At 42.4% G+C, this 27,387-nt stretch overlaps 2 protein-coding genes across 6 annotated transcripts in view; one reads left to right on the forward strand and one right to left on the reverse strand.

Moving 5' to 3' along the window:
• LOC110507309 (fibroblast growth factor 12) overlaps window positions 1-27,387 on the reverse strand; it is a 256,067-nt gene that overhangs the window by 84,700 nt on the left and 143,980 nt on the right. Inside the window, exon 1 of one of the 5 annotated variants that reach the window (XM_021587206.3) lies at window positions 6,705-7,174. The exons of the other annotated variants lie outside the window; for them this stretch is intronic. Coding sequence (XP_021442881.2) covers window positions 6,705-6,813 — 109 coding nt within the window. The 5' untranslated portion in view covers window positions 6,814-7,174. Of the gene's footprint in view, window positions 1-6,704; window positions 7,175-27,387 lie in introns of those variants that run through there. 5 annotated transcript variants of the gene reach the window in all.
• The window catches only part of parlb (presenilin associated, rhomboid-like b), a 98,659-nt gene continuing 79,532 nt past the window's right edge, over window positions 8,261-27,387 (forward strand). Inside the window, exon 1 of the mRNA XM_090224169.1 lies at window positions 8,261-10,851. Within this exon, the coding sequence (XP_090080295.1) occupies window positions 10,700-10,851 (152 nt within the window). The 5' untranslated portion in view covers window positions 8,261-10,699. The remainder of the gene's footprint in view (window positions 10,852-27,387) is intronic.

The following is a 27,387-nucleotide window of genomic DNA, read 5'->3' on the forward strand; positions in this document are numbered from 1 at the left end:
AGTTTGAAGAGAGCAGAGTTGGAGAGACTTGCACTTTCTCTTGAGCTACAGTATTTTTATAGACTTAATTTTAGGAGTGGGAAGATTTTCAGACAGAGAAGTATGGGTGATCAATATTTGGGACTTTGAAGGCAATGGAGAGACTTGCACTTTATCTTGAGGTACATCATTTAAACTAAAGCCTAATCATAGGCCTATTTAAGAAGTACATTTCCTTGGAAAGATAGCTGCCTCGTGCTTCTCCGCCTATGTATAGGCTATAGCCTACTCTATTTAATTTAGACCACACGCGGACCTGATCGCTCAGGTATGGCTACTGAACTTGAAGCAACAAGAATGATGACAATGACACTTGCTACGTTTTGCATAGGCCTGTAGGATATAGCCTACCTTTTAGGAGACTGATTTGCAGGCAGAGACATATTATTATGACAAATATTATTAACTGACTCATGTTAATAAGTATCAATATTTATTTACAGACACTGTTGTAAACTACAGTCTAATCATATTGAAGTTAACTGCCAAGTGATTCTCTGTCCATGTAGGCAGCCTACTCTATTTCAATGAGACCACACATACTAGGAACACTTGAACTCTCAAGCCCATCTAGCAGTGGTAGCTAGGCTACTGAAGTTGAAGCAGCAAATTCTGAGTGTGTGAACAATGCGCAAAATAATGTCATTTTAATACAATAGGTAGGCTAACCCATACAAAGCAGAAAGAGGACCGTTTCCAAATAATCTGTGGGACAACAAAAATATTTGAATCCCAAAGTCATCTGGCTGACTGTCCACAGACTGTGCTGCAATGATCTCTGTCAAACCCGCAGGTCCTTCAGGCGTCCCACGGGAATGGAACCCTGCTCATCATGTCTTAGCAGGACGAGATGGTGACAGGGGTCCCAGCAGGGTCAGACAGCCAGGGAAGACCAGTCTATGGAGGTCAGGGGAATTTTGCAGTATATTAACAATATCAGTGAATGATATAAAGTTCCATCTTGAATTGATGAGTAGACCTACAGTAGCTACAGGACAGCAGCTTAAAGCTACAGTCTGGGATCTGGGAATGATGGTTATTTCAATTACTGAACCATTGATTCAATTCTTGGATAATATAATGTATAAATGTGCACCAAGGTAATTCTTTGTCATGCCGCGTTTTAGGAGGATCAGATGGTGACGGGGTCCCAGCAGGGTCAGGCAGCCAAGGAAGAGGTGAATTTTTGCAGACACAACACTTAATTCTCTCTGTGCAGCAAACACTTGACAAGTCAGATGCTATTTTAAGGCAGTCTGACAAACCTCCAAAGTTGATTTCCAAACTGTATCAAGAGTTGATAGAGGCTTTTCCTGATGACACATATGTAAAACAAAAATGTGAGGGAGACCTGGTAGAAGCTATTGATGATGATGAATGGATACATATGTTTGAATGTCCAGTCATGTTCATATCATCTCAGACATAAATGACTACAGTTTAAGACCATCCATAGAAAGTACTATATGCCAGTGAAACTGAATAACATGTACTCAACAATGTAATTCCTCTGCTAGAGGTGTATAACACAAAAGGGGACACATTTGCATATGATATGGTCTTGTGAAGGCTGGTGGAATTCTTTCAAAGAGTATGTTCTTTTATCTCAGCATGTCTACAGATTCTCCCTCCTCCCATTTTTGTTTGCTTGGAAATGTTGATACTGGAGACTGTTATCTGAAGATACTGTGTAACCAAGCATTTATAACGGCTAAGAAATGCAGTGCCATTAAATTGAAGTTTGGTAATAAAATCTTTGATTTATTACCAGATTAAGGGTAAACTGGCCAACTTATGTTCTGGAGGCCGTATATGGAATACAGATAGAATAAAGGAGTCCGTATTGAAAACATGCCCATGCCACGGGAGATACCTATTTAGGAAATCCCTAGCTGCTGGGCTGCTCAGTCCTGGCCCTGGTGGTCTGCCGTCCTGTGGGTTGTCACTCTGGCCTTGGCCTAACACCTGAAACCAATAATGAATGCTTCACTAAGATCCTAAAGCTGTGTGGGGTGTGTGGGTTGGGGGCGCTGCAGGGTGGTGGACCCCTAGGGACAGGACAGGGCAACCCAGCTATATTGTGTGCAAGTAAAAAGAGCTCTAATCCTGGGAGATTAATTACATGAAGGATTTGCTGTTTCTGTGTGTTAATGTACAGTATATTTGAGATGTACAGTGGGGCAAAAAAAGTATTTAGTCAGCCACCAATTGTGCAAGTTCTCCCACTTAACAAGATGAGAGAGGCCTGTAATTGTCATCATAGGTACACTTCAACTATGACAGACAAAATTAGAAGAAAAAAAATCCAGAAAATCACATTGTAGGATTTTTAATGAATTTATTTGCAAATTATGGTGGAAAACAAGTATTTGATCACCTACAAACAAGCAAGATTTCTGGCTCTCACAGACCTGTAACTTCTTCTTTAAGAGGCTCATCGGTCCTCCACTCGTTGCCTGTATTAATGGCACCTGTTTGAACTGGTTATCAGTATAAAAGACACCTGTCTACAACTTCAAACAGTCACACTCCAAACTCCACTATGGCCAAGACCAAAGAGCTGTCAAAGGACACCAGAAACAACATTGTAGACCTGCACCAGGCTGGGAAGACTGAATCTGCAATAGGTAAGCAGCTTGGTTTGAAGAAATCAACTGTGGGAGCAATTATTAGGAAATGGAAGACATACAAGACCACTGATAATCTCCCTCGATCTGGGGCTCCACGCAAGTTCTCACCCCGTGGGGTCAAAATGATCACAAGGGGGGACCTAGTTAATGACCTGCAGAGAGCGGGGACCAAAGTAACAAAGCCTACCATCAGTAACACACTACGCCGCCAGGGACTCAAATCTTACAGTGCCAGACGTGTACCCCTGCTTAAGCCAGTACATGTCCAGGCCCGTCTGAAGTTTGCTAGAGAGCATTTTGATGATCCAGAAGAAGATTGGGATAATGTCATATGGTCAGATGAAACCTAAATAGAACATTTTGGTAAAAACTCAACTCGTCGTGTTTGGAGGACAAAGAATGCTGAGTTGCATCCAAAGAACACCAAACCTACTGTGAAGCATGAGAGTGGAAACATCATGCTTTGGGGCTGTTTTTATGCAAAGGGACCAGGACGACTGATCCGTGTAAAGGAAAGAATGAATGGGGCCATGTATCGTGAGATTGAGTGAAAACCTCCTTCCATCAGCAAGGGCATTGAAGATGAAACGTGGCTGGGTCTTTCAGCATGACAATGATCCCAAACACACCGCCCGGGCAACGAAGGAGTGGCTTCGTAAGAAGCATTTCAAGGTCCTGGAGTGGCCCAGCCAGTCTCCAGATCTCAACCCCATAGAAAATCTTTGGAGGGAGTTGAAAGTCTGTGTTGCCCAGCAACAGCCCCAAAACATCACTGCTCTAGAGGAGATCTACATGGAGGAATGGGCCAAAATACCAGCAACAGTGTGTGAAAACCTTGTGAAGACTTACAGAAAACGTTTGACCTCTGTCATTGCCAACAAAGGGTAAATAACAAAGTATTGAGATAAACTTTTGTTATTGACCAAATACTTATTTTCCACCATAATTTGCAAATAAATTCATAAAAAATCCTACAATGTGATTATCTGGATTTTTTTCCCTCATTTTCTCTGTCATAGTTGAAGTGTACCTATGATGAAAATTACAGGCCTCTCATCTTTTTAAGTGGGAGAACTTGCACAATTGGTGGCTGACTAAATACTTTTTTGCCCCACTGTGTCTTTTTTGTTGTGTTTTTTTGTTTCCAAACCTTTTCCTTGGTATCAACATTTTTTAAAGGTGGGAACGGGGAAGGAACTTGAGTGGAGTTATTGACTAGACTGGTGGGGGTCAGGCGTGCCAGCCCGGGCTGGCTGGTCGGTCTGGCTGAAATTTGATATGGAGGATGCCTTAAATAAAGAGAATCAAAAGTCTTTGAATTTTTTCAAGAGATGTTCATTTGTTAGGCTATAGGTTAAAGGTGCAACACACTGTTTATTACTGAATTACCTTTGATCTAGTTCAGTCTTATTAAACACAAACATATTTAATAATATTAATGTCCCCCCCACTTCTAAAACCAAAGTGGCGCCCCTGGATTTCATATATGGCTAATCATTTCTGCCTCCCCCTTTTTATGGATCCAACACATAGGCCTACCAGTGAACAGACATGCAGACTATTGCCACTCTCAGAATACTCTCATAAAAAGTATGAGAAATACAATTGATGTGTCTGTGTGTTTGTGCATGTTTGGGTGCGTGCGTATTGTGTGCAAGTATGTTTGTAATCTGTTTGTCCTCAGTCTAAACCTACAGTTGAAGTCGGAAGTTGACATACACCTTAGCCAGAAGCTTCTAAAGCCATGACATCATTTTCTGGAATTTTCCAAGCTGTTTAAAGGCACAGTCAACTTAGTGTATGTAAACTTCTGACCCACTGGAATTGTGATACAGTGAATTATAAGTTAAATAATCTGTTTGTAAACAATTGATGGAAAAATTACTTGTGTCATGCACAAAGTACATATCCTAACCTACTTGCCAAAACTGTGGTTTGGTTGAAAAATTAGTTTTAATGACTCCAACCTAAGTGTATGTAAACTTCCAACTTCAACTGTAGCTAACTTTTGAGTTTGGATCCCGCGACGCAGTTGGCATCAGTTCCTGGGACTGCTACTCTCTGTCCAGTGATCCTGCCGACCAAGGCTGGGTCTGAGGAGCTATTTGGCGTAGCAGCTACCCTAGCTCCTAGCTAGCTACCTATCAAGCAAGAGGAGTTGAGGCCTTGAACGCAGCCCGTGACGCGGTTAGCCATTGTGACTGGTACCGCAGATTGTCCTGGGTTTGTAGCTGTCTAGATCCCTGTGACCTGCCCTGTCTGGAACTGCGATGAATAACAGCGTAACCTACGTTGCTAACTATCATGACAAAGACCAAAGCCGGAGGGAGTACCGTTGAGGACAGTGGTGTCTCTCTATCATAGATGAAGGATTTATTTAACAATCAAAAATAGTTCTACAAGCAGTTGTGACAACAATAAAATAGCTTCAAGTGTTTTGTCCAAATACTAGTAGATTCAACTAATACAAGAATGGACAACCTGACCAGAGCGGTCCAGGACCTGAAGAACAGTTTGCAGGAGAATGGAGAACGGCAAGATGACAGCAATCTGTAAGTCATTGAGAGAGGTTCTGTGTGTGAATGATAAAAATGATTAAATCGTTTTTTCCCCTCAATCTACTGTACAACAATACCGCAAAATCACAAAGCAAGGTTTTTAGAAATGTTTGTAAGTGTATTAAAATACAAAACAAAAATATCACATATATAGAAAAGTGTGTGCCTTTCCAAATCATGTCCAATCAATTGAATTTACCACAGGTGGTCTCCAGTCAAGTTGTAGAAACATCTCAAGGATGATCAATTGAAACAGGATACACCGGAGGTAATTTTCGAGTCTCATAGCAAAGGGTCTGAATACTTATGTAAATAAGGTATTTTTATTTTTTAATTTCAATAAACTAGTAAACATTTTTTTTTTTTTTATGTTTTTGCTTCGTCATTATGGGGTATTGTGGTGTGTAGATTGATTAGAAAAATGTTTTATTTAATTTTAGAACAAGGCTGTAACGTAACAAAATGTGGGAAAAGTCAAGGGGTCTGAATACTTTCCGAAGGCACTGTATTTAATAGACCTTAAAGGGTTTTCGTTCATGGAAGCTTCTCTAATGTCAAGCATGTAAAGTGTGGTGTACCGCAGGGCAGCTCCCTATGCCCTATACTCTTTTCTATTTTTACCAATGACCTGTCACTGGCATTAAACAAAGCATGTTTAGTTAAGCTGCAGCTGGCCCAGAACAGGGTGGCACATCAGAGGGCTGATATAAATACAAATACTATGCATGCCAGTCTCTTTTGGCTAAGAGTTGAGGAGAGACTGGCTGCATCACTTCTTTTTATAAGAAAAATGAATGTGTTGAAAATCCCGAATTGTTTGCATAGTCAACTTACACACAGCTCTGACACACACACTTACCCCACCAGACATGCCACCCCGGGTCTTTTCACAGTCCCCAAATCCAGAACAAATTCAAGAAAGCGTACAGTATTAGATAGAGCCATTATTGCATGGAACTCCATTCCATCTCATTTTGCTCAAATGAACAGCAAACCTCGTTTAAACAGATAAAGCATCACCTCACAGCACAACGTCTCTCCCCTATTTGACCTAGATAGTTTGTGTATGTATTGATATGTAGGCTACTTGTGCCTTTAAAATGTTTTTTTTTTATGTAGTTCTGTCCTTGGGATGCTCTTGTCTATTAATGTTCTGTATTATGTCACGTTTCATTTTTTTGTGTGGACCCCAGGAAGAGTAGCTGCTGCTTTTGCAACAGCTAATAGGATCCTAATAAAATACCCCAAAAATACCAAACCTATGCGAAGGGCTTGGAGCACGTGTCAAACTCATTCCACGGAGGGCCGAGTGTCTGTGGGGTTTCGCTCCACCCTTGTACTTGATTGATGAATTAAGGTCACTAATTAGTAAGGAACTTCCCTCACATAGTTGTCTAGGTCTTAAAAAAAACCAGCCGACACTCAGTCCTCCATGGTATGAGTTTGACACCCCTGGCTTGGAGTAAAGAGAACTCACCCTGCTCATCGCTGTCTGGTTTTGCTGTTCCTTCCTCCTCATCTTCCTCCTCTCCCTTACTGTCTTTGGACAGCAGGCGTCGGAACAGGCTACCAAGCGAACGAGTCATGTCTGGCTCTCCAACGCTTTCTGAGACGTCCAAAAACACAGTCCGTAAAGTGCAGAGCCCCCCTGTACCCCTTAATCTGCTTTTTCCCTCCTATGCCCCTGCTTACACTACCCCTTCCCCTGTTTAAGTCAGTTGCCGTGTCACTTGTAAATAGTTAGTTAAGCTGACCAGTCCTTGTCCACTCGGTGTGTGTCTGTCTCACCGTATTTAGCCCTGGCTGTCCTTGTCCTGCTCCTGGTGACACGAAAACTCACTAAATCCCCACCCTCCAACTCACCACCACCCTCTCCAGGCTCCTGCAGCACACACACACGCTTGCGTCCATACACGCCTTGGCTTTGCAAGCAGGTTATCTAACACTGCAATGAGACACCGAAGTCAACCATTTCACCTTTGTCAAGCGGGACAGCTGCACGCCTCCCTCTCCAGTGATTGACACCATGTGTCAAACACAATTAGGAGTTATTCAAACGGTTTAACTATGTGGATATGTGATCCCTTGGCCCCGGCAAGCCATGCAATAGAAATGGAAAGTCTATTCTGAGAGTGTAAATGGGGGTCACTGCATGGTGGGAACTATTTGTATCTGTGTTTACGTGGTGAAAGTGCTGGGAGAGGAAATTCCCGTTGAGCAATGACAGAGGCAAGACATCGGAGACACTGGGGACATATTAAAGAGAGTATGTCTTCATTAGGTAATCAGGGTGTGGATGGGTAAGTATGCAGTGTATAGTCAGTGTATTTTTTTAAACATTTTTTTCTATGATTTGTCTTCGAGTATGTTTGTGTGTGTGTGTGTGGGGTGGGGGGGAAAGTTCAGTAGCAAAACTATGTACTTAGCAATTTCATGCATCTGCAAAAATGAGCGAATTCTGAAGACTAAGATGTTTTGTTTTTGGTAAAGTGTCTGAATTTAAATACATTTTACATTTTCGTCTGAATATTCTCATTACAGAAATGCGTCCGGATTAAATTCTCAGGGCATTTTATAAAATCTTACTTTAGAAAAACAAACTTATTTGAATACAACCCAAAAGATGTTGCTGTAGTTTGTCCATAAATCATGAAAATGGTATATTAGTTGATGTTTACACATTACTGAAATATCACATTTGCATACAGTTGATGTCGGAAGATTACATACACCTTAGCCAAATACATCTAAACTCAGTTTTTCACAATTCCTAACATTTAATCCGAGTAAACATTCCCTGTCTTAGGTCAGTTAGAATCACCACTTAGGGATAGGAGGCAGTATTCAGAAGTTTGGATGACTGAGGTGCCCAAAGTAAACTGCCTGTTACTCAGGCCCAGAAGCTAGGATATGCATTTAATTGGTAGTATTGGATAAAAAACACTATCACGTTTCTAAAACTGTTCAAATAATGTCTGTGAGTATAACAGAACTGGCAGGCAAAAACCTGAGGAGAATAAATACTGATTTTTTTTTATTTTGAGGTCTCATTGAAATGGCTGTCTATGGGAAAATCAAAGGAATATCTATCAGAAATGCAGTTACTAGGGCTTCCACTAGATGTCAAAAGTTTTTAGAAAGAGTTTCAGGCTTGTTTTTTGAAAAATTAGCTAGAATTTGTCATTTTTCCAGGTGACTCCCATTTTGGCTGTAGTATTGTAGTGTGCGTGGATGAGGGCGCACACTTCATTATTGATCTCCAGTAATGAACATACTATTCTCCGTCTTGAATTTGATCGTTAATATACATATTAGGGTACCTGAGGATTGATTAGAAACATTGTTTGACTTATTTGGACGAAGTTTATTGGTAACTTTTGGGATTCCTTTGTATGCATTTTTGAACGAGGGAAACCGGTGGATTACTGAATCAAGCACGCCAAATAAACTTTTTGGGGATATAATGAAGGACTTTATCGAACAAAACGACCATTTGTTCTGTAGCTGGGACACATGGGATTGCAACCAGAGGAAGCTCTTCAAAGGTAAGTGATTTATTTATCGCTATTTCTGAAAATGTTTAATGCTTTTTTTTAAAGCCCAAAGACAATGTGAAATGTCAGAATAATAGAAGAGAGAATGATTTATTTCAGCTTTTATTTATTTAATCACATTCCCAGTAGGTCAGAAGTTTACATACACTCAATTAGTATTGGGTAGCATTGCCTTAAAGTTGTTTAACTTGGGTCAAACGTTTCGGGTAGACTTCCACAAGCTTCCCACAATAAGCTGGGTGAATTTTTGGCCCATTCCTCCTGACAGAGCTGGTGTAACTGAGTCAGGTTTGTAGGACTCCTTGCTCACACATGCTTTTTCAGTTCTGCCCACAAATCTTCTATAGATTGAGGGGCGGCAGGGTAGCCTAGTGGTTAGTGGTTCAAACCCCCGAGCTGCGAATGATTTTGCCGAAGATTGTATCTCCGCCGGGCTGGGCACCCGGCCCTCCTGCAGCAAAGCACCCCCACAACATGATGCTGCCACCCCTGTGCTTCACGGTTGGGATGGTGTTCTTCGGCTTGCAAGCATTCCCCTTCCTCCTCCAAACATAACGATGGTCATTATGGCCAAACAGTTCTATTTTTGTTTCATCAGACAAGAGGACATTTCTCCAAAAAGTACGATCTTTGTCCCCATGTGCAGTTGCAAACCGCAGTCTGGCCTTTTTATGGAGGTTATAGAGCAGTGGCTCCTTCCTTGCTGAGCAGCCTTTCAGGTTATGTCTATATAGCCCTCGTTTTACTGTGGATATAGATATTTTTGTACCTGTTTCCTCCAGCATCTTCACAAGGCCCTTTGCTGTTGTTCTGGGATTGATTTGCACTTTTCGCACCAAAGAACGTTCATCTCTAGGAGACAAAACACTTCTCCTTCCTGAGCGGTATGACTGCTGCGTCCTGTTTATACTTTCGTACTATTGTTTGTACAGATGAACGTGGTACCTTCAGGCGTTTGGAAATTGCTCCCAAGGATGAACCAGACTTGTGGAGGTCTACAATTTTTTTCTGAGGTTTTGGCTTATTTCTTTTGATTTACCCATGACATTAAACAAAGAGGCACTGAGTTTGAAGGTAGGCCTTGAAATACATCCACAGGTACACCTCAAATTGACTCAAATGATGTCAATTAACCTATCAGAAGCTTCTAAAGTCATTACATAATTTTCTGGAATTTTCGAAAGCTGTTTAAAGGCACAGTCAACTTAGTGTATGTAAACTTCTGACCCACTGGAATTGTGACAGTGAATTATAAATTAAATAATCTGTCTGTAAACAATTGTTGGAAAAATAACTTGTGTCATGCACAAAGTAGATGTCCTAACCCACTTGTCACAACTATAGTTTGAACCTGTTAAGGATATGGCAGACATACGCCCCCTTTGGAGAGATTGGGTACCCCTAGTAAACTGGGAAAAAAATCTGTCAAATTGCTAATATATGCAAATAAAAATTATTATTGGATAGAAAACACTCTAAAGATTCTAAAACCGTTGGAATTATGTCTGTAAGTATAGCAGAACTCACAGGGCAGGCATTCTTCCAAACTAGTTTTTGTGGCCATGAAAGTTGGAGCAACTTTGACGTCATGGCCCCCATCCTTCCCAACCAGTTATGATTCTGGGGACACTTTCTATCTCTTCCGCTAGATGTCCTCTTTCATTAGAGCTTTGAATCGTTCAAATCCCGCGAGAATTGACCCTATGGGAGTGAAATTAGTGCGTGCCACGAGAGAATAGGCTGTGCGTATGGGCGCGAATTGGTCCCAGCCATTCCTTTGTTCCAGCACTCAAGAGAAGAGCAGACGATGGCCGATTGAATTGAAGTTTGTTTTGCGTGTCTAAAACATCATAAAGCTTGCTTCTGCACTTAGTTTGACCTGTTTAGTCAACATATAATATGTAATTTTGAAGTTTTGATGCGCAACTTTTCCGGACCAGAGGACGTTTTGGGTGCATTTCAGCTGATGTTATTAGCAGTAGCTAATACAAAGACGCAAGACTTGAAACCAAACGATGTATTGGGTAAGTATGAAGCCTTCCAGAACATTCTGAACGAAGACCATCGAAGGTAAGGGAATATTTATGCTTAAATCTGTGTTTCTGTTGACTCCAACATTACGTGGAAATGTAGCTTGGAACTGAGCGCTGTCTCAGCATATGGAATAGTGTGCGATTTCTGTAACGTTAAAAATAAATCTAACACAGCGGTTGCATAAAGAAGCAGTGTATCTTTCTAACTATATGTAGAACATGTATATTTAGTCAAAGTTTATGATGTCTATTTACGTTATCTTGCCGCGCTACATAGATTTCCTGCGGGCATTTTTGAGTAATTTCTGAACGTGAACTCACTGTAAATGGACATTTATGGATATAAATGGCATATTATTGAAAAAAAAAAAGATGTACTGTGTAACATGTCATATTACTGTCATCTGATGAAGATTTTCAAAAGGTTAGTGAGCGATTTATTTTTTAATCCTGCGTTTGTTGATTGCATGTTTTGGCTATTGAAATGAGCTGTGTCTGGTGGTGGTTTTACATATATATGTGCTATGTTTTCGCCGTAAAACATTTTAGAAATCTGACTTGCTGGCTAGATGAACAAGGTGTTTATCTTTCATTTGAGCTATTGGACTTGTTAATGTGTGGAGGTTAAATATTTTTAAGAATATTTTTGCGTTCCATGCGCCACCGTTTCAGCTGAACGTGGGAGGGTTGATTCCCAATTGGGAACCAGTATCGTAGACAGGTTAACAAGAAATCTGTGGAGTGGTTGAAAAACGGGTTTAATGACTCCAACCAAAGTGTATGTAAACTTCCGACTTCAACTTTAGGTTCTCAGACCTTTTCCTCAGTACTTTGTTGAAGGACCTTTGGCAGCGGTTACAGCCTTCAGTCTTCTTGGGTATGACGCTATAAGCTTGGCATACCAGTATTTAGGGAGTTTCTCCCATTTCTATCTGCAGATCCTCTCAGCTCTTTCAGGTTGGATGGGGAGCGTTTCTGCACAGCTATTTTTAGGTCTCATCAGAGATGTTCGATTGGGTTCAAGTTAGGGCTCTTGCTTGGCCACTCAAGGACATTCAGAGACTTGTCCCAAAGCCACTCCTGCATTGTCTTGGCTGTGTCTGTAGGGTTGTTGTCCTGTTGGAAGGTGAACCTTCACCCCAGTCTGAGGTCCTCTGCGCTCTGGAGCAGGTTTTCATCAAGGACCTCTCTGTACTTTGCTCTGTTCATCTTTGACTCGACCCTGACTAGTCTCCCAGTTCCTGCCTCTGAAAAACTTCCCCACAGCATGATACTGCCACTTCCAAATAAAATCAAATTTATTTGTCACATACACATGGTTAGCAGATGTTATTGCGAGTGTAGCGAAATGCTTGTGCTTCTAGTTCCGACAATGCAGTAATAACCAACGAGTATTCTAACCTAACAATTTCACAACAACTACCTTATACACACAAGTGTAAAAGGATGAAGAATATGTACATAAAGATATATGAATGAGTGATGGTACAGAACGGCATAGGCAAGATGCAGTAGATGGTATCGAGTACAGTATATACATATGAGATGAGTAATGTAGGGTATGTAAACAAAGTGGCATAGTTTAAAAAGTGGCTAGTGATAAAATTTTTACATCAATTTTTCCCATTTTAAAGTGGCTGGAGTTCAGTCAGTATGTTGGCAGCAGCCACTCAATGTTAGTGGTGGCTGTTTAACAGTCTGATGGCCTTGAGATAGAAGCTGTTTTTCAGTCTCTCGGTCCCTGCTTTGATGCACCTGTACTGACCTCGCCTTCTGGATGATAGCGTAGTGAACAGGCAGTGGCTCGGGTGGTTGTTGTCCTTAATGATCTTTATGACCTTCCTGTGACATTGGGTGGTGTAGGTGTCCTGGAGGGCAGGTAGTTTGCCCCCGGTGATGCGTTGTGCAGACCTCACTACCCTCTGGAGAGCTTTACGGTTGTGCCTGACAAGATGCTCTCGATTGTGCATCTGTAAAAGTTTGTGAGTGCTTTTGGTGACAAGCTGAATTTCTTCAGCCTCCTGAGGTTGAAGATGCACTGCTGCACCTTCTTCACCACGCTGTGTGGGTGGCCCAATTCAGTTTGTCTGTGATGTGTACGCCAAGGAACTTAAAATATACTACCCTCTCCACTACTGTCCGGTCGATGTGGATAGGGGGGTGCTCCCTCTGCTGTTTCCTGAAGTCCACGATCATCTTCTTTGTTTTGTTGACGGTGAGTGTGAGGTTATTTTCTTGACACCACACTCCGAGGGCCCTCACCTCCTCCCTGTCCCTGTTGGAGGCGTGCATGGCCACGCAGTCGTGAGTGAACAGGGAGTACAGGAGAGGGCTCAGAACGCACCCTTGTGGGGCCCCAGTGTTGAGGATCAGTGGGGTGGAGATGTTGTTACCTACCCTCGCCACCTGGGGGCAGCCCGTCAGTAAGTCCAGTACCCAGTTGCACAGGGCGGGGTTGAAACCCAGGGTCTCCCCCGCCCCTCTTCTTACCAGAAAGATGCTTGTTTCTGTCGGCGCGGTGCATGAAGAAACCAGCTGGCTGTACCGACTCCGATAGCATGTCTCGAGTGAGCCATGTTTCCGTGAAGCAAAGAACGTTACAGTCTCTTATGTCTCTCTGGAATGCTACCCTTGCTCGGATTTCATCAACCTTGTTGTCAAGAGACTGGACATTGGTGAGTAGTATACTCGGGAGCGGTGCGCAATGTGCCCTGACCAGAAGACCGCTTCGTCTGCCCCTTTTACAGCGTCGTTGTTTAGGTGCCCCGGCTGGGATCCGATCCATTGTCCTGGGTGGTGGGCAAAAACACAGGATCCGCTTCGAGAAAGTCGTAATTCTGGTGGTAATGATGGTGAGTTGACGTTGCTCTTATATCCAGTAGTTCCTCCCGACTGTATGTAATAAAACCTACGATTACCTGGGGTACCAATGTAAGAAATAACACGTAAAAAAACAAAATACTGCATAGTTTCCTAGGAACGCAAAGCGAAGCGGCCATCTCTGTCGGCGCCGGAAGGGATGGTGCCAGGTTTCCTCCAGATGTGACGCTTGGCACTCAGGCCAAAGGTTTACATTTTTGTTTCATCAGACCAGAACATCGTTCTCATGGTCTGAGAGTCTTTAGGTGCCTTTTGGCAAACTCCAAGTGGGATGTCAAGTGTCTCTTACTGAGGAATGGCTTATGTCTGGTCACTCTACCACAAAGGCCTGATTGGTGGAGTGTTGCAGAGATGGTTGCCCTTCTGGAAGGTTCTCCCATCTCCACAGAGGAACTCTAGAACTCTATTAGAGTGACCATCGGGTTCTTGGTCACCTCCCTGACCAAGGCCCTTCTCCCCCGATTGTTCAGTTTGGCCGGGAGGCTAGCTCTAGGAAGAGTCTTGGCGGTTCCAAACTTCTTCTATTTAAAAATGATAGAGGCCACTGTGTTCTTGGGGACCTTCAATGCTGCAGACATTTTTTGGTACTCTTCCCCAGATCTGTGCCTCGACACAATGCTGTCTCAGAGCTCTATGGACACTTCCTTCGACCTCATGGCTTGGTTTTTGCTCTGACATGCACTGTCAACTGTGGGACCTTAAATAGAGTGTGTGCGCCATTCCAAACTTATGTAAATCAGGTATTTCTGGGTTTTGTTTGTAATACATTTTCAAACAGTTCTAAAAAAACTTTTTGCTTTGTCATTAAGTGGTATTTTTTTTATAAGGCTGTAACATAACAAAATGTGGAAAATGTCAAGGAGTCTGAATACTTTCCAAAGGCATTGAACAGCTAAAAGACCTTACAGTCACAATTATCCGTGTCCTAATTCACCAATACTATCACGTTTGAAGGTAAGACCCAGGTGCAGACAATGTTGAAGTAACAAAGGTTTATTAATTCGAACACGGGCAGGCAAAGGTACAGGACGTCAGGCAGGCTCAGGGTCAGGTCAGGCAGAGTTCGGTAATCCAGAGTAGTGGGGCAAAGGTACCGGACAGCAGGCAGGCTCAGGGTCAGGGCAGGCAGAAAGGACAAAACCGGGAAAACTAGAAAACAGACAAGGCAGGAGCAAGGGGAAAAACGCTGGAAACAGGAGACATGGGGCATGACATGACATGACTTTAACTCTGAACACAGAAAAGGTAGGAAAAATACGGAGGGTACGGGGCAAGAGGATGAACAGCAGAGGGGCTAATGATCTTGGAGCGGGGGGGGGGGGAAAGGTCTCGGCTTCCGGGGGTGTAGCCGCGGCACTACAGCAGCATGCCAGCGCCTCGCCTCAGGCTTGACCTTCTTCGATACCGGGTGGTGCTGCGGAAGCGAAGTGGCCTTACTGAACCCCTTCCGGAGGTCCTTGTACTCTGGAGCTGGTGGAGAGGTCCAGGGAAATTTCCAGGCCCCCCGGAAGATGTCCTGGGGCAGGCAGAGGTGACTTCAGGCAATGAGTGTGGCAGGACGGGCTCCAGCCCAAGATTGCACCAGTAGCCCAGTCAATGGAGGGATTGTGTCGCTGGAGCCAAGAGAATCCCAATACCACAGGAACCCGCAGAGATTCAACCAGCAGGAACTGGATCGTCTTACTGTGGTTCCCCGACACTCGTAGGTTGGCCGGAGTGATCTGGTGGGTGATCCGGCCTATAGAGCGCCCGTTCAGCACTCTAACACCAATGGGAATGGAGAGGGGTTGAGCATGGGCATGCCCAGCTCGGATGCCAGGGTAACGTCCATGAGACTCACATCGGCCCCCGAGTCGATGAGTACCTGGAGAGACTTGGACTGGTTGCCCCACCTCAGGATGGCACTGAGAGGGGGCGAGCCAGGGGAGACAAATTATCTTTAAGGCCCACCAGAGTACTCACTCAAACGAATGAGCTACAGTAGGTACCTTGAAGGGACAGGTAGTAACAATGACCAGCAGCACCGCAATACAGACAACTCTAGGTCTCAATTCTGCGTACGCGGTCGGCTGGAGACAGCCTTGCCCTGCCGAGCTGCATAGGCTCGGGAAGAGGTGAATCGTCAGTCTCTGGTGGATCTTGGAGGGACTCGGGTAAGCACGGATCCCCTCGGGGACGTAGACGCCGGGGATTTCCTGAGTTCGCCTGCCTCATCCTGGAGGTATTCGTGGAGGAGGTGAGATCGTGGAGGAGGTGGGATCCCTTAGTGAGCGATTGGGAACGCAATCGGACCTCTGCTCCATCCTAGCCGACCATCAATCCGGATGGTTAAAGTGATGAGTGAGTCGAGATCCGTCGGTAGTTCTTGGGCTGCCAGCTCATCCTTTACCTCCTCCGATAATCCATGCAGGAACGTGTCGAACAGCGCTTCCGGATTCCAGGTACCCTCCGCTGCTAACGTGCAGAACTCCACCGCATAGTCTGCCACACTGAGGGAGTCCTGCCGAAGCTGGAGTAACTTCCGGGCAGACTCTCTCCCGGACACCGGAGCCTCAAACTTTTCTCACCTCCTCCACGAATACCTCCAGGATGAGGCAGGCGGCAGATTGTTGCTCCCACACCGCTGTGGCCCAGGCGAGTGCCCTCCCGGACATCAGCATAATAATGTACGCTATCATCGAGCAGTCCAAGGGGAACGAAGAAGGCTGCAGCTTGAAGATGAGGGAGTACTGGGAGAGAAAGGCCCGGCAGGTTCTGGAATCTCCATCGTAGCGCTCCGGGGGAGGTAAGAGGGGTTCCCGGGAAACCGGGGTGACCGCGCTGCTACCAGCTGGCTTACTGAGGGTCTGGGAGGTTACCGTCATGGTAGGCTGCTTGGTAGGTTACCCACCACGGAATTGCACCCGCAACGCGTCCAATGCAGAAAATAGTTAAAATAAAGAAGTAGGTGTCCAAACTTTTGACTGGTAATGTATATATACAGTGCCTTGCGAAAGTATTCGGCCCCCTTGAACTTTGCGACCTTTTGCCACATTTCAGGCTTCAAACATAAAGATATAAAACTGTATTTTTTGTGAAGAATCAACAACAAGTGGGACACAATCATGAAGTGGAACGACATTTATTGGATATTTCACTTTTTTAACAAATCAAAAACTGAAAAATTGGGCGTGCAAAATTATTCAGCCCCTTTACTTTCAGTGCAGCAAACTCTCTCCAGAAGTTCAGTGAGGATCTCTGAATGATCCAATGTTGACCTAAATGACTAATGATGATAAATACAATCCACCTGTGTGTAATCAAGTCTCTGTATAAATGCACCTGCACTGTGATAGTCTCAGAGGTCCGTTAAAAGCGCAGAGAGCATCATGAAGAACAAGGAACACACCAGGCAGGTCCGAGATACTGTTGTGAAGAAGTTTAAAGCCGGATTTGGATACAAAAAGATTTCCCAAGCTTTAAACATCCCAAGGAGCACTGTGCAAGCGATAATATTGAAATGGAAGGAGTATCAGACCACTGCAAATCTACCAAGACCTGGCCGTCCCTCTAAACTTTCAGCTCATACAAGGAGAAGACTGATCAGAGATGCAGCCAAGAGGCCCATGATCACTCTGGATGAAATGCAGAGATCTACAGCTGAGGTGGGAGACTCTGTCCATAGGACAACAATCAGTCGTATATTGCACAAATCTGGCCTTTATGGAAGAGTGGCAAGAAAGCCATTTCTTAAAGATATCCATAAAAAGTGTTGTTTAAAGTTTGCCACAAGCCACCTGGGAGACACACCAAACATGTGGAAGAAGGTGCTCTGGTCAGATGAAACCAAAATTGAACTTTTTGGCAACAATGCAAAACGTTATGTTTGGCGTAAAAGCAACACAGCTGAACACACCATCCCCACTGTCAAACATGGTGGCAGCATCATGGTTTGGGCCTGCTTTTCTTCAGCAGGGACAGGGAAGATGGTTAAAATTGATGGGAAGATGGATGGAGCCAAATACAGGACCATTCTGGAAGAAAACCTGATGGAGTCTGCAAAAGACCTGAGACTGGGACGGAGATTTGTCTTCCAACAAGACAATGATCCAAAACATAAAGCAAAATCTACAATGGAATGGTTAAAAAATAAACATATCCAGGTGTTAGAATGGCCAAGTCAAAGTCCAGACCTGAATCCAATCGAGAATCTGTGGAAAGAACTGAAAACTGCTGTTCACAAATGCTCTCCATCCAACCTCACTGAGCTCGAGCAGTTTTGCAAGGAGGAATGGGAAAAAATGTCAGTCTCTCGATGTGCAAAACTGATAGAGACATACCCCAAGCGACTTACAGCTGTAATCACAGCAAAAGGTGGCGCTACAAAGTATTAACTTAAGGGGGCTGAATCATTTTGCACGCCCAATTTTTCAGTTTTTGATTTGTTAAAAAAGTTTGAAATATCCAATAAATGTCGTTCCACTTCATGATTGTGTCCCACTTGTTGTTGATTCTTCACAAAAAAATACAGTTTTATATCTTTATGTTTGAAGCCTGAAATGTGGCAAAAGGTCGCAAAGTTCAAGGGGGCCGAATTCTTTCGCAAGGCACTGTATTTTAAGTAACTTTAAATTCACTTTTGAAAATACATGCATGTAATTACAGTACTTGACTTTTTACATATTTTGTTTTGTTACAGACTTAATTTAAGATTTAAGATTTTGTATCACTGGCCATAATGTCCAAGTGAAAAGTTTGTTTTGAGACATTTTTACAAATTTATTTCAAAAAATGAAAAGCTGAAATGTCTTGAGTCAATAAGTATTCAACCCCTTTGTTTTGGCAAGCCTAAATAAATAACTAAAAAGTTGCTTAACAAGTCACATAATAAGTTGCATGGACTCACTCTGTGTGCATTAGTGTTTAACATGCTTTTTGAATGATACCTCATCTCTGTACCCAACACATACAGTACAATTGTCTGTAAAGTCCCTCAGTAGAGCAGGGATTTTTTGAACACAGATTCAACCAAGCACAGGGAGGTTTCCAATGCCTCTCAAAGAAGGGCACCCACCTACTGGTAGATGGGTCAAAATAAAAAAAAGAGACATTGAATATCCCATTGAGTGTGGTGAAGTCATTAATTACACTTTGGATGGAGTATCAATATCTACAAAGGTAACAGGCGTCCTTCCTGACTCAGTTGCTGGAGAGGAATGAAATCGCTCAGGGATTTCACCATGAGGCCAATGGTGACTATTGTACAATCCTTACCCAGAAAGACTCACAGCTGTAATCGTGATTCTAAATGAGATATTTCTGCATTTAATTTTCAATAAAAGTGAAAACATTTCTAAAAACATGTTTTCACTTTATCATTATGGGGTAGATGGGTGAGATCATTTTTGTACATTATGTATTCAGGCTGTGACAACAAAATGTGGAATGAGTCAAGGGGTATGAATACTTTCTGAAGGTACTGAAATAAGTGGTATTTTAGTCAATTGCATTTAGATCAGTGATTTTAGTATTATGCAAGTCATTTGGTATTAACAAACTACACACTAATGATTTGTTGGGTTACTGAATCTCTGATAGAGATCAGTACAGTTTTGGCAAACTATGCCACACTCATACAATCTCTTCTCCAAAACATGCTCATCATTACCGTAATGCACCACTATTTAGGAAATATTAGGGGGAAAAAACTATTTTTGCCTTTATTTAATAGTGTGACTTTTGTTCTTTATCTAAATATGTGTTCATAAAAAATACAAATTATAACATGTATACAAAAGGGATTATAACAACAACAAAACAATTCAAATAGGTTATGTGTTACGGTAATGACTAAATTACAAAATAGATTTTCATAATGACATTTTTTTTATTCAGTGATATGTTTAACTCAGGCCTTTTCATTACAAGAGAAATGTTTAAAAAATGTGTGTGTATGTGCATGTGCATCCATGTGCATGGGTGTGATTGCCAATTTATGAATAAAGGTTTCAGTAAAGGTTGCATGCGGGTTGTAAATTGCTACAGTTATTGTGACTGTTTGTCTGAATAGTTTCTGTGTGAATGAATGCAGATGCACTTGTGTGTAGACATGTTTGTAGACACAAAAAACTGACCAGAACATAATTTGGTTTCTGTTCCCATTATTTGGATCTATTAGTTATACTTTGGTCTTATATTAGATGGTCTCCTTGTGAATTAATATGTAAGCTCGCCTGTGATTGTATACAACTCAGCCTGGTTAAATAAAGGTTAAATAAAATTACAAAAATACAGCCTGCAGACTGTGATGCAAGTTTTCTATTGGCCAGCAGAGGGCCCTATATAGCAACGGATGACACAAGCAACACTTCAGTCTCCTTCCAATTCAGGTCAGGGCCTAGTTTTCCGATAGCGATGCAACTTCTGAGTGTTTTAACCATAGACATTAAAACCAGGTTTTAACATGCATCTTTCCTACAACTGCCAAATATGTAACATGTGTTTCCCAAAGAGAACGGTCGCAAAGCACATGTGTCGATACTGATCGAATGAAAGGCAGTGCTGCTCTCAGGTCAGCTTTCTCAATTCAAATCTTACCTTAACTTTAGAATTATTCCACAATACTGACAACTGATCCGCTACTAGATAGATAATACCATCTATGGCTGCAAATATTGACGTGGCTTATGCTAATGTCTACAAAATAAAAATGCACAAAATCACCAATTTGGCATATCATTGCGCATATGTTACACTACACATCATGAAATATATTGAGACAATAGTCTACAAGTATCAAAATATAACTCAATTGATTGAACAAAATAGGCCTATAGCATACGGTCTGAGGCAGGTGTTAGACTATGAGCGTTATTAAGCACAACTTTATAACTTGGAAACTTAACGATGTTCCTACGAAGGTACTAACGATGAACTTAACCTTAAGATACTTTTGGGAAACCGGGCCCTGGACTGTATTATGGACAGCTGAAGAGCCTCATAGTAGCAGGGCATTCATCACAAATATTGACCTGCAAGACCTCCCTGCCCACACACACACAAACTCGCTCATGCACACAAACAGGGTCAGAGGTTAGTATTGTACAGTATCATTATCCTATTTTTCACACATACACAAACTTGCACTTGCACACACACACACAGGTAGACAATCCTTAATGAACTTTTCAGCCAAATGGCAGACCTGCCACATAGTTCACTTTCAAGCTGAGGAATGGTGCTGGAGAAATGCAGCCACTCTAAAGAATTCATGACATTCCATTGTTTGTTTACAAAAAACAAACAACTTAATGAAGCCTTCATTAACAGACTTTTTGGGGTGTGTTTTGGGTGTGTGTGTGTGTGTGTGTGTGTGTGTGTGTGTGCGTGTGCATGTCACATTTACCCTGCTCCCACCCCAATGGACATTTATCATTGTACATGTTGATATTATTATTTCAGTTTTTTTATTATCTATTTGTATTATATTTTTGTTTACTTTATCCTGCTTTGTTGGAGCACAGAGCTCAAGAATTTCATTGTACCCTGTAAATATAATTGTGTTTTTATTTTTTGTGTTATTTTTCTCCCCCTTTCCCTCTCCAATTTCGTGATTACGATCTTGTCTCATCGCTGCAACTCCCCAATGGGCTCGGGAGAGGTGAAGGTCGAGTCATGAGTCCTCCACAACATGACCCACCAAACCGCACTTCTTAACTCCCGCTCGCTTAACCATTCAGCTGGCAACCGAAGTCAGCCTTCAGGCGCCCAGCCCGCCACAAGGAGTCGCTAGAGCGAGATGAGCCAAGTAAAGCCCCCCCATGCCAAACCCTCCCCTAACTCGGACAATACTGGACCAATTGTGTGCCGTCCTATAGGAGTCCCGGTCATGGACGGTTGTGATCGAACCCCAGGCTGTAGTGCTTTAGACCACTGTGTCACTTGGGAGACCTTGTACCCTGTAATTATATCTGTAACCCTGTACATGACTAGTAAACTATCTTGCAAGCTATCTGTCAAACAAACTACTTAATGAATCCTTCATACACTTTACAAAGCATATAGATGCTACTGACCATTCAGAAACAAACGTCATCCAATTGTTTTCTTTGAAGGATTTTAAGCATCTCTGATGTGTCTATGAAGACTTTATGAATGCTCTATAAAAAGTCTTTATAATTTGTAGTTTGTTTAAAGTGGGACCAACATGATCCTACAAACAATCGAGTAAACCAACCATATATTTTGGGTTATGATGGGGACAGACAGTTATACTAAGCTCAAGAGTTATATTCGTCAAGGATCAATGGGTATATGATGTAACGTGAACTCTGGTCCTGAATGTCACAAAAACACAAGACGTTATCTTTGAACCTGTCACATTGGTATAAAGGGTCAGGAGACAGGCGTAGGAATGCGTAATTTTTTATTTCACCCAAATTACAGCGTGCCATGTAAAGGCATGGGGACGAAGACCAAACAAACACGGATACAAAACACAGGGTTGAACCCAAACAAAAGAGCGAGGTGTACCTGGAATACGGGACGAGACCCGAAAACACAAGCGCACAACACGCAGCACGAGAGCCAAATCAAACACAGCACAGGTCCTCACGCGACCAACGGACAATGGAACAATAAGCAACAGCCCAATGGTGAACCATAGTGAACCACATTTATACAATTACAATCAGTGGAAATGGGGACCAGGTGTGCGTAATGACACCGTTCCAAAGGGATCCGTGACAGAACGCAGGTTAGTGGTAGACCGTAGTCCGGTCGTCATTCACAGTGAGTACATGTTGACCATGCCTTGAGATTGACTGTCCATGTGGACTATATGTGTGCTAAGCTGCAACAGCGCATGTACTTTCTCGGCAGGCTGAGGTCTTTCGGGGCAAGCTCTGAAATACTCAACTTATTTGTGAAAATAGAGCTCTTTAGCAATGCACATCAGCGGTGGGTTTGTTGTCGAAATGAGAATGCATAAGCAGAAAATAACCTCATACCGATTGTAAAATATGGTGGTGGATCTCTGATGTTATGGGGCTATATTGTTTCCACTGGTCCTGGGGCCCTTGTTAAGGTCAACGGCATCATGAACTTTACCCAGTAACAGGATATTTTAGCCCAAAATCTGGTCGCCTCTGCCAGGAGGCTGAAACTTGGTCACAAGTGGATATTCCAAAAAGACAATAACCCCAAGCACAACAAAATCCACAAAGAAATGGTTAATTGTCCACAAAATCAACATTTTGCAATGGCCATCTCAGTCTCTGGACCTGTGGATTGAATTGAGCGCAGATGAAGGATATCAAGGATCTGGAAGGATTCTGTACAGAGGAATGGTCTAAGATCCCTCCCAATATGTTTTCCAACCCAGTTATTTTTAGCATACAATATAGCTCAGTATTTTATTTATTTATTTTATACAATAATTGTTTTTATAAAAAACATGAGCTGGCGCACACAGAAAATAATTTGATGTAGAGGTGCTGACTAACGGCAAATAAACTATAAGCTATATAAATAAAGAGAGTCGCACACTCCATGGATAACTCAACAAAATTTCGGCCTCACAGTGCCTTGTTCAGGGTACAATCATACAATCATTTTTACTCATATTTATCAAGAGCATCAATAATTTTGGACCCCACTGTAAATTAAATTTATAGTAATGTAGGATCTCCATTTGTATGCCCATGACATAACAGTTTATTCCTGTGCCTCCAAAATTGAGGAAACTTTTCAGAACTTACAAGCATTTGATGACATTCAAAAACAACTTTACCAACTGAAACTTGTGCTGAATGCCAGAAAATAACAGTTCATGTTTTGTTCCAGTCTCAAAGCAGACAAATGGAGCCACTTTCAGATTGTATAAGTATCTTGGTATCTGGATAGATGAAAAGCTGAGTTCTAAACAGCACGTTGACATTTCATTAAAAAAGCTGAAATTGGGTTACTATTTCAGGAATAAATCATGTTTTTTGTCAGTCAGGATTTTAAAAATAAAACTGTGCTAGATTATGGTGATATTGTTTATATGCATGCCGCAGCCAGCATCCTAAGATACTGTACACTGATCACTCACTCATCACTGTGCTCTATAAGACATGGTGCAATGGCCCTCCCTTTCTACGAGAAGGCTGAAGCACTGGTTCATCTTTGTGTACAAAGCAGTGCATGGAAAATTGCCTATTTACACTATATATACAAAAGTATGTGGACACCCCTTCAAATGAGTGGGTTCGGCTATTTCAGCCACACCTGTTGCTGACAGGTGTATAAAATCGAGCACACAGCCATGCAATCTCCATAGACAAACATTGGCAGTAGAATGGCCTTACTGAAGAGCTTAGAGACTTTCAACGTGGCACCGTCATAGGATGCCACCTTTCCAACAAGTCATTTAGTCAAATTTCTGCCCTGCTAGAACTGCTCCGTTCAAGTGTAAGTGCTGTTATTGTGAAGTGGAAACATCTAGGAGCAACAACGGCTCAACCGCAAAGTGGTAGGCCACACAAGCTCACAGAACGGGACTGCTGAGTGCTGAAGCGTGTAGCAGGTAAAAATATGCCTCTGGAAGCAACGTCAGCACAAGAACTGTTCATCTGGAGATTCATAAAATTGGTTTCCATGGCCGAGCAGCCCCACACAAGCTTAAGATCACTATGCGCAATGCCAAGTGTCGGCTGGAGTGGTGTAAAGCTCGCCGCCATTGGCAGCAGTGGAAACACGTTCTCTGGAGTGATGAATCACGCTTCACCATCTGGCTCCATCCAACGGACAAATCTGGGTTTGGCAGATGCCAGGAGAACGCTACCTGCCCGAATGCGTAGAGCCAACTCTAAAGTTTGGTGGGGGAGAAATAATGGTCTGGGGCTGTTTTTCATGGTTTGGGCCCCTTAGTTCCAGTGAAGGGAAACACTACAGCATACAATGACATTCTAGACGATTCTGTGCTCCAATTTTGTGGCAAAAGTTTGGGGAAGGCCCTTTCCTGTTTCAGCATGACAATGCCCACGTGCACAAAGCGAGGTCCATACAGAAATGGTTTGTTGAGATCGGTGTGGAAGAACTTGACTGGCCTGCACAGAGCCCTGACCTCAAGAGATTAATTGGAACGCAGACTGCAGGTGGCCAAATATGAAGTGCATCTGTGCTCCTCACTTACAAGGTTACAATGTAACACTTTGCATCTGTGGTGAAAGGTGACAGAGCTAGAGCGGTGTTTGTCAGGCCATGAGACATCCCGAAAATTAGTCTTCTCACAAAATCGTCTGTGGCTTCCGGTCTACAAACTATTATGACCCCTCTATGGAAAGATGAGGCTCTCACAAACACAAAGTTCTGCTCTGCGACCCCCACAAGCGTCTTGGGACTCGTCTGAAGTCAGTACAGCCGATCTGCCAACTTCTGTCTGTAGCGTCCGAATGGTTTGGGCTACACACTAATATGACCCCTCTGTGTAAAGGTGAGACTCTCACTAACACGTACATGTCGGTTGTTTTGCTCTATAACAAATTTCCTTTCGTTTTTTGGGGGGGAGGGATACTATCTGTTGTTCCATGTAGTGAATCTGTTATTCAATGCGTTTTTATGGCAAATTATTATTTTATTTTTTATCCAACTCTGCAAGTTAGTTAAGAACAAATTCTTATTTACAATGACGGCCTACCCGGACAACGCTGGGCCAATTGTGCGTCGCCCTATGGGACTCCCAATCACGGCCGGATGTGATACAGCCTAATAGCTGTAAGGACAAATAAAATCGTTCCATCAAATAATTGGTTTATATATTTTTGGGGGTACTTCAAGGGGTCTTAAAATACTAAATCAAATAACAAAAGTATCCTTGGTATGACATTTTAAAAACAATTCCATATAGCTTAGTAGTCCCTTTGAGCATGGTGAAGTTATTAATTACACTTTGGATGGTGTATCAATACACCCAGTCACTACAAATATACAAACGTCATTCTTATAATTGACTGTATTTTGTATCTTAATGTGTACTTTGTCTAGATTTATGTGGATCTATACTGGCCTGTTGTGCAGTATGTGCAGGTTGAAATACAGTATTGAGACTTTAGTCTTCCCTGTTGAAATAAAGGTAAATAAATAATAATAAAGTAAAACTGTCAAAAAAAGTACCAAAGAAATGTACTTTATGTCCTGAATAAAAAGCGTTATGTTTGGGGCAAATCCAACACAACAAATCACTGAGTACAGCGTTCATATTTTCAAGCATGGTGGTGGCTGCATCATGTTATGCGTATGATTGTTATCAGCTAGGACTAAAGGATTTTTTATAGAGCTAAGCACAGGCAAAATCCCAGAGGAAAACCTGGTCCAGTCTGCTTTAGAACAGACACTGGGAGACAAATTCACCATTCAGCAAGACAGCAGCAGTGGCCAAATATACACAAGGCCAAATATACACTGGAGTTGCTTACCAAGACAACTTTGAATGTTCCTGAGTGACCTAGTTAAGATTGACTTAAATAGGCTTGAAAATGACAAGACTTGAAAATAGCTGTCTAGCAATGATCAACTTGACAGAGCTTGAAGAATAAATACAAAAATATTGTGCAAATATTGTACAATCCAGGTGTGCAAAGCTCATAGAGACTTACCCAGAAAGACTCACAGCTGTAATCGATGCCAAAGATGATTGTAACATGTATTCAGGGTTGGGGAGAAATGGATTACATGTAATTCGTTACATGTAAGGGATTACAAAATGTTTAACTGTAATCCATTTCGCTACCAGAAAAGATATTGTAATCAGATTACAGATACGTTTGAAAAACTAGATGATTAAATCTTTGACACTTCTCTGTTCTCAATGACATTCAAATCAGCATTGAAAAAAGACGCAAGTTTAAATTTGCTCAACGTGAGTAAGTCTGACCATAAATCAGAGACCTCTATAATGACACAGCAAATGTGTTTGATGGATCGCGGGAAAAGAGCAGGAATCAGCTTTTGTAGTCCAAGCTGTGTCTTCCAATGGTGCGACTGCTGTCGGCATCCAAAGATTATCCAACTTGAATAAACTCTTGGAGGTAAGGATGACAGTCTACGGCGACACTGTAATCACTTATTATTATTGCCTCCCGAGTGGTGCAGCGGTCTAAGGCACTGAGTCTCACTGCTAGAGGCGTCACTACAAACCCTGGTTCGATCCAGGGCTGTATCACAACCGCCCGTGATCGGGTGGCGCACAATTGGCCCAGCGTTGTCCGGGTTAGGGGAGGGTTTGGCCAGACTAGCCTAGTTACATAAAGATCAAATAAAAATATCTACATAGCGCATTGATGTGAATCACACTGGTGCTGTCTCATTTATCTATTTACGCCTTACGAATTGTGGTTGTTGTTTGATGATAATAATGGTTGAATTCAAGAAGTTTAAGCTGCCTGTAAATCGTTGTTTTTGAAACCAGTGGACAGCAGGTGAATAAAGCACTCTTGCAACAGCTGCATAGTGTGGATCCCGGCCTGTGGAATAAAAGTGAGGCTTTTATTGCTCAATCTAATTCATGATGATAATAAAAAAAATCCATTGGCCTAATGGACACATGCTCAAACTTGCACACTTTTGATAGACTTAAATGGGTAATCTGTAGTTGCTACATCCATTTTTTGATTTATAAATTATATACACACTACTGGTCAAAAGTTTTAGAACACCTAGAATAATAGTGAAG

This window comes from Oncorhynchus mykiss, chromosome 27, assembly GCF_057628025.1.
Source record: "Oncorhynchus mykiss isolate SJ-2025 chromosome 27, ASM5762802v1, whole genome shotgun sequence".
Lineage (NCBI taxonomy): Eukaryota > Metazoa > Chordata > Actinopteri > Salmoniformes > Salmonidae > Oncorhynchus > Oncorhynchus mykiss.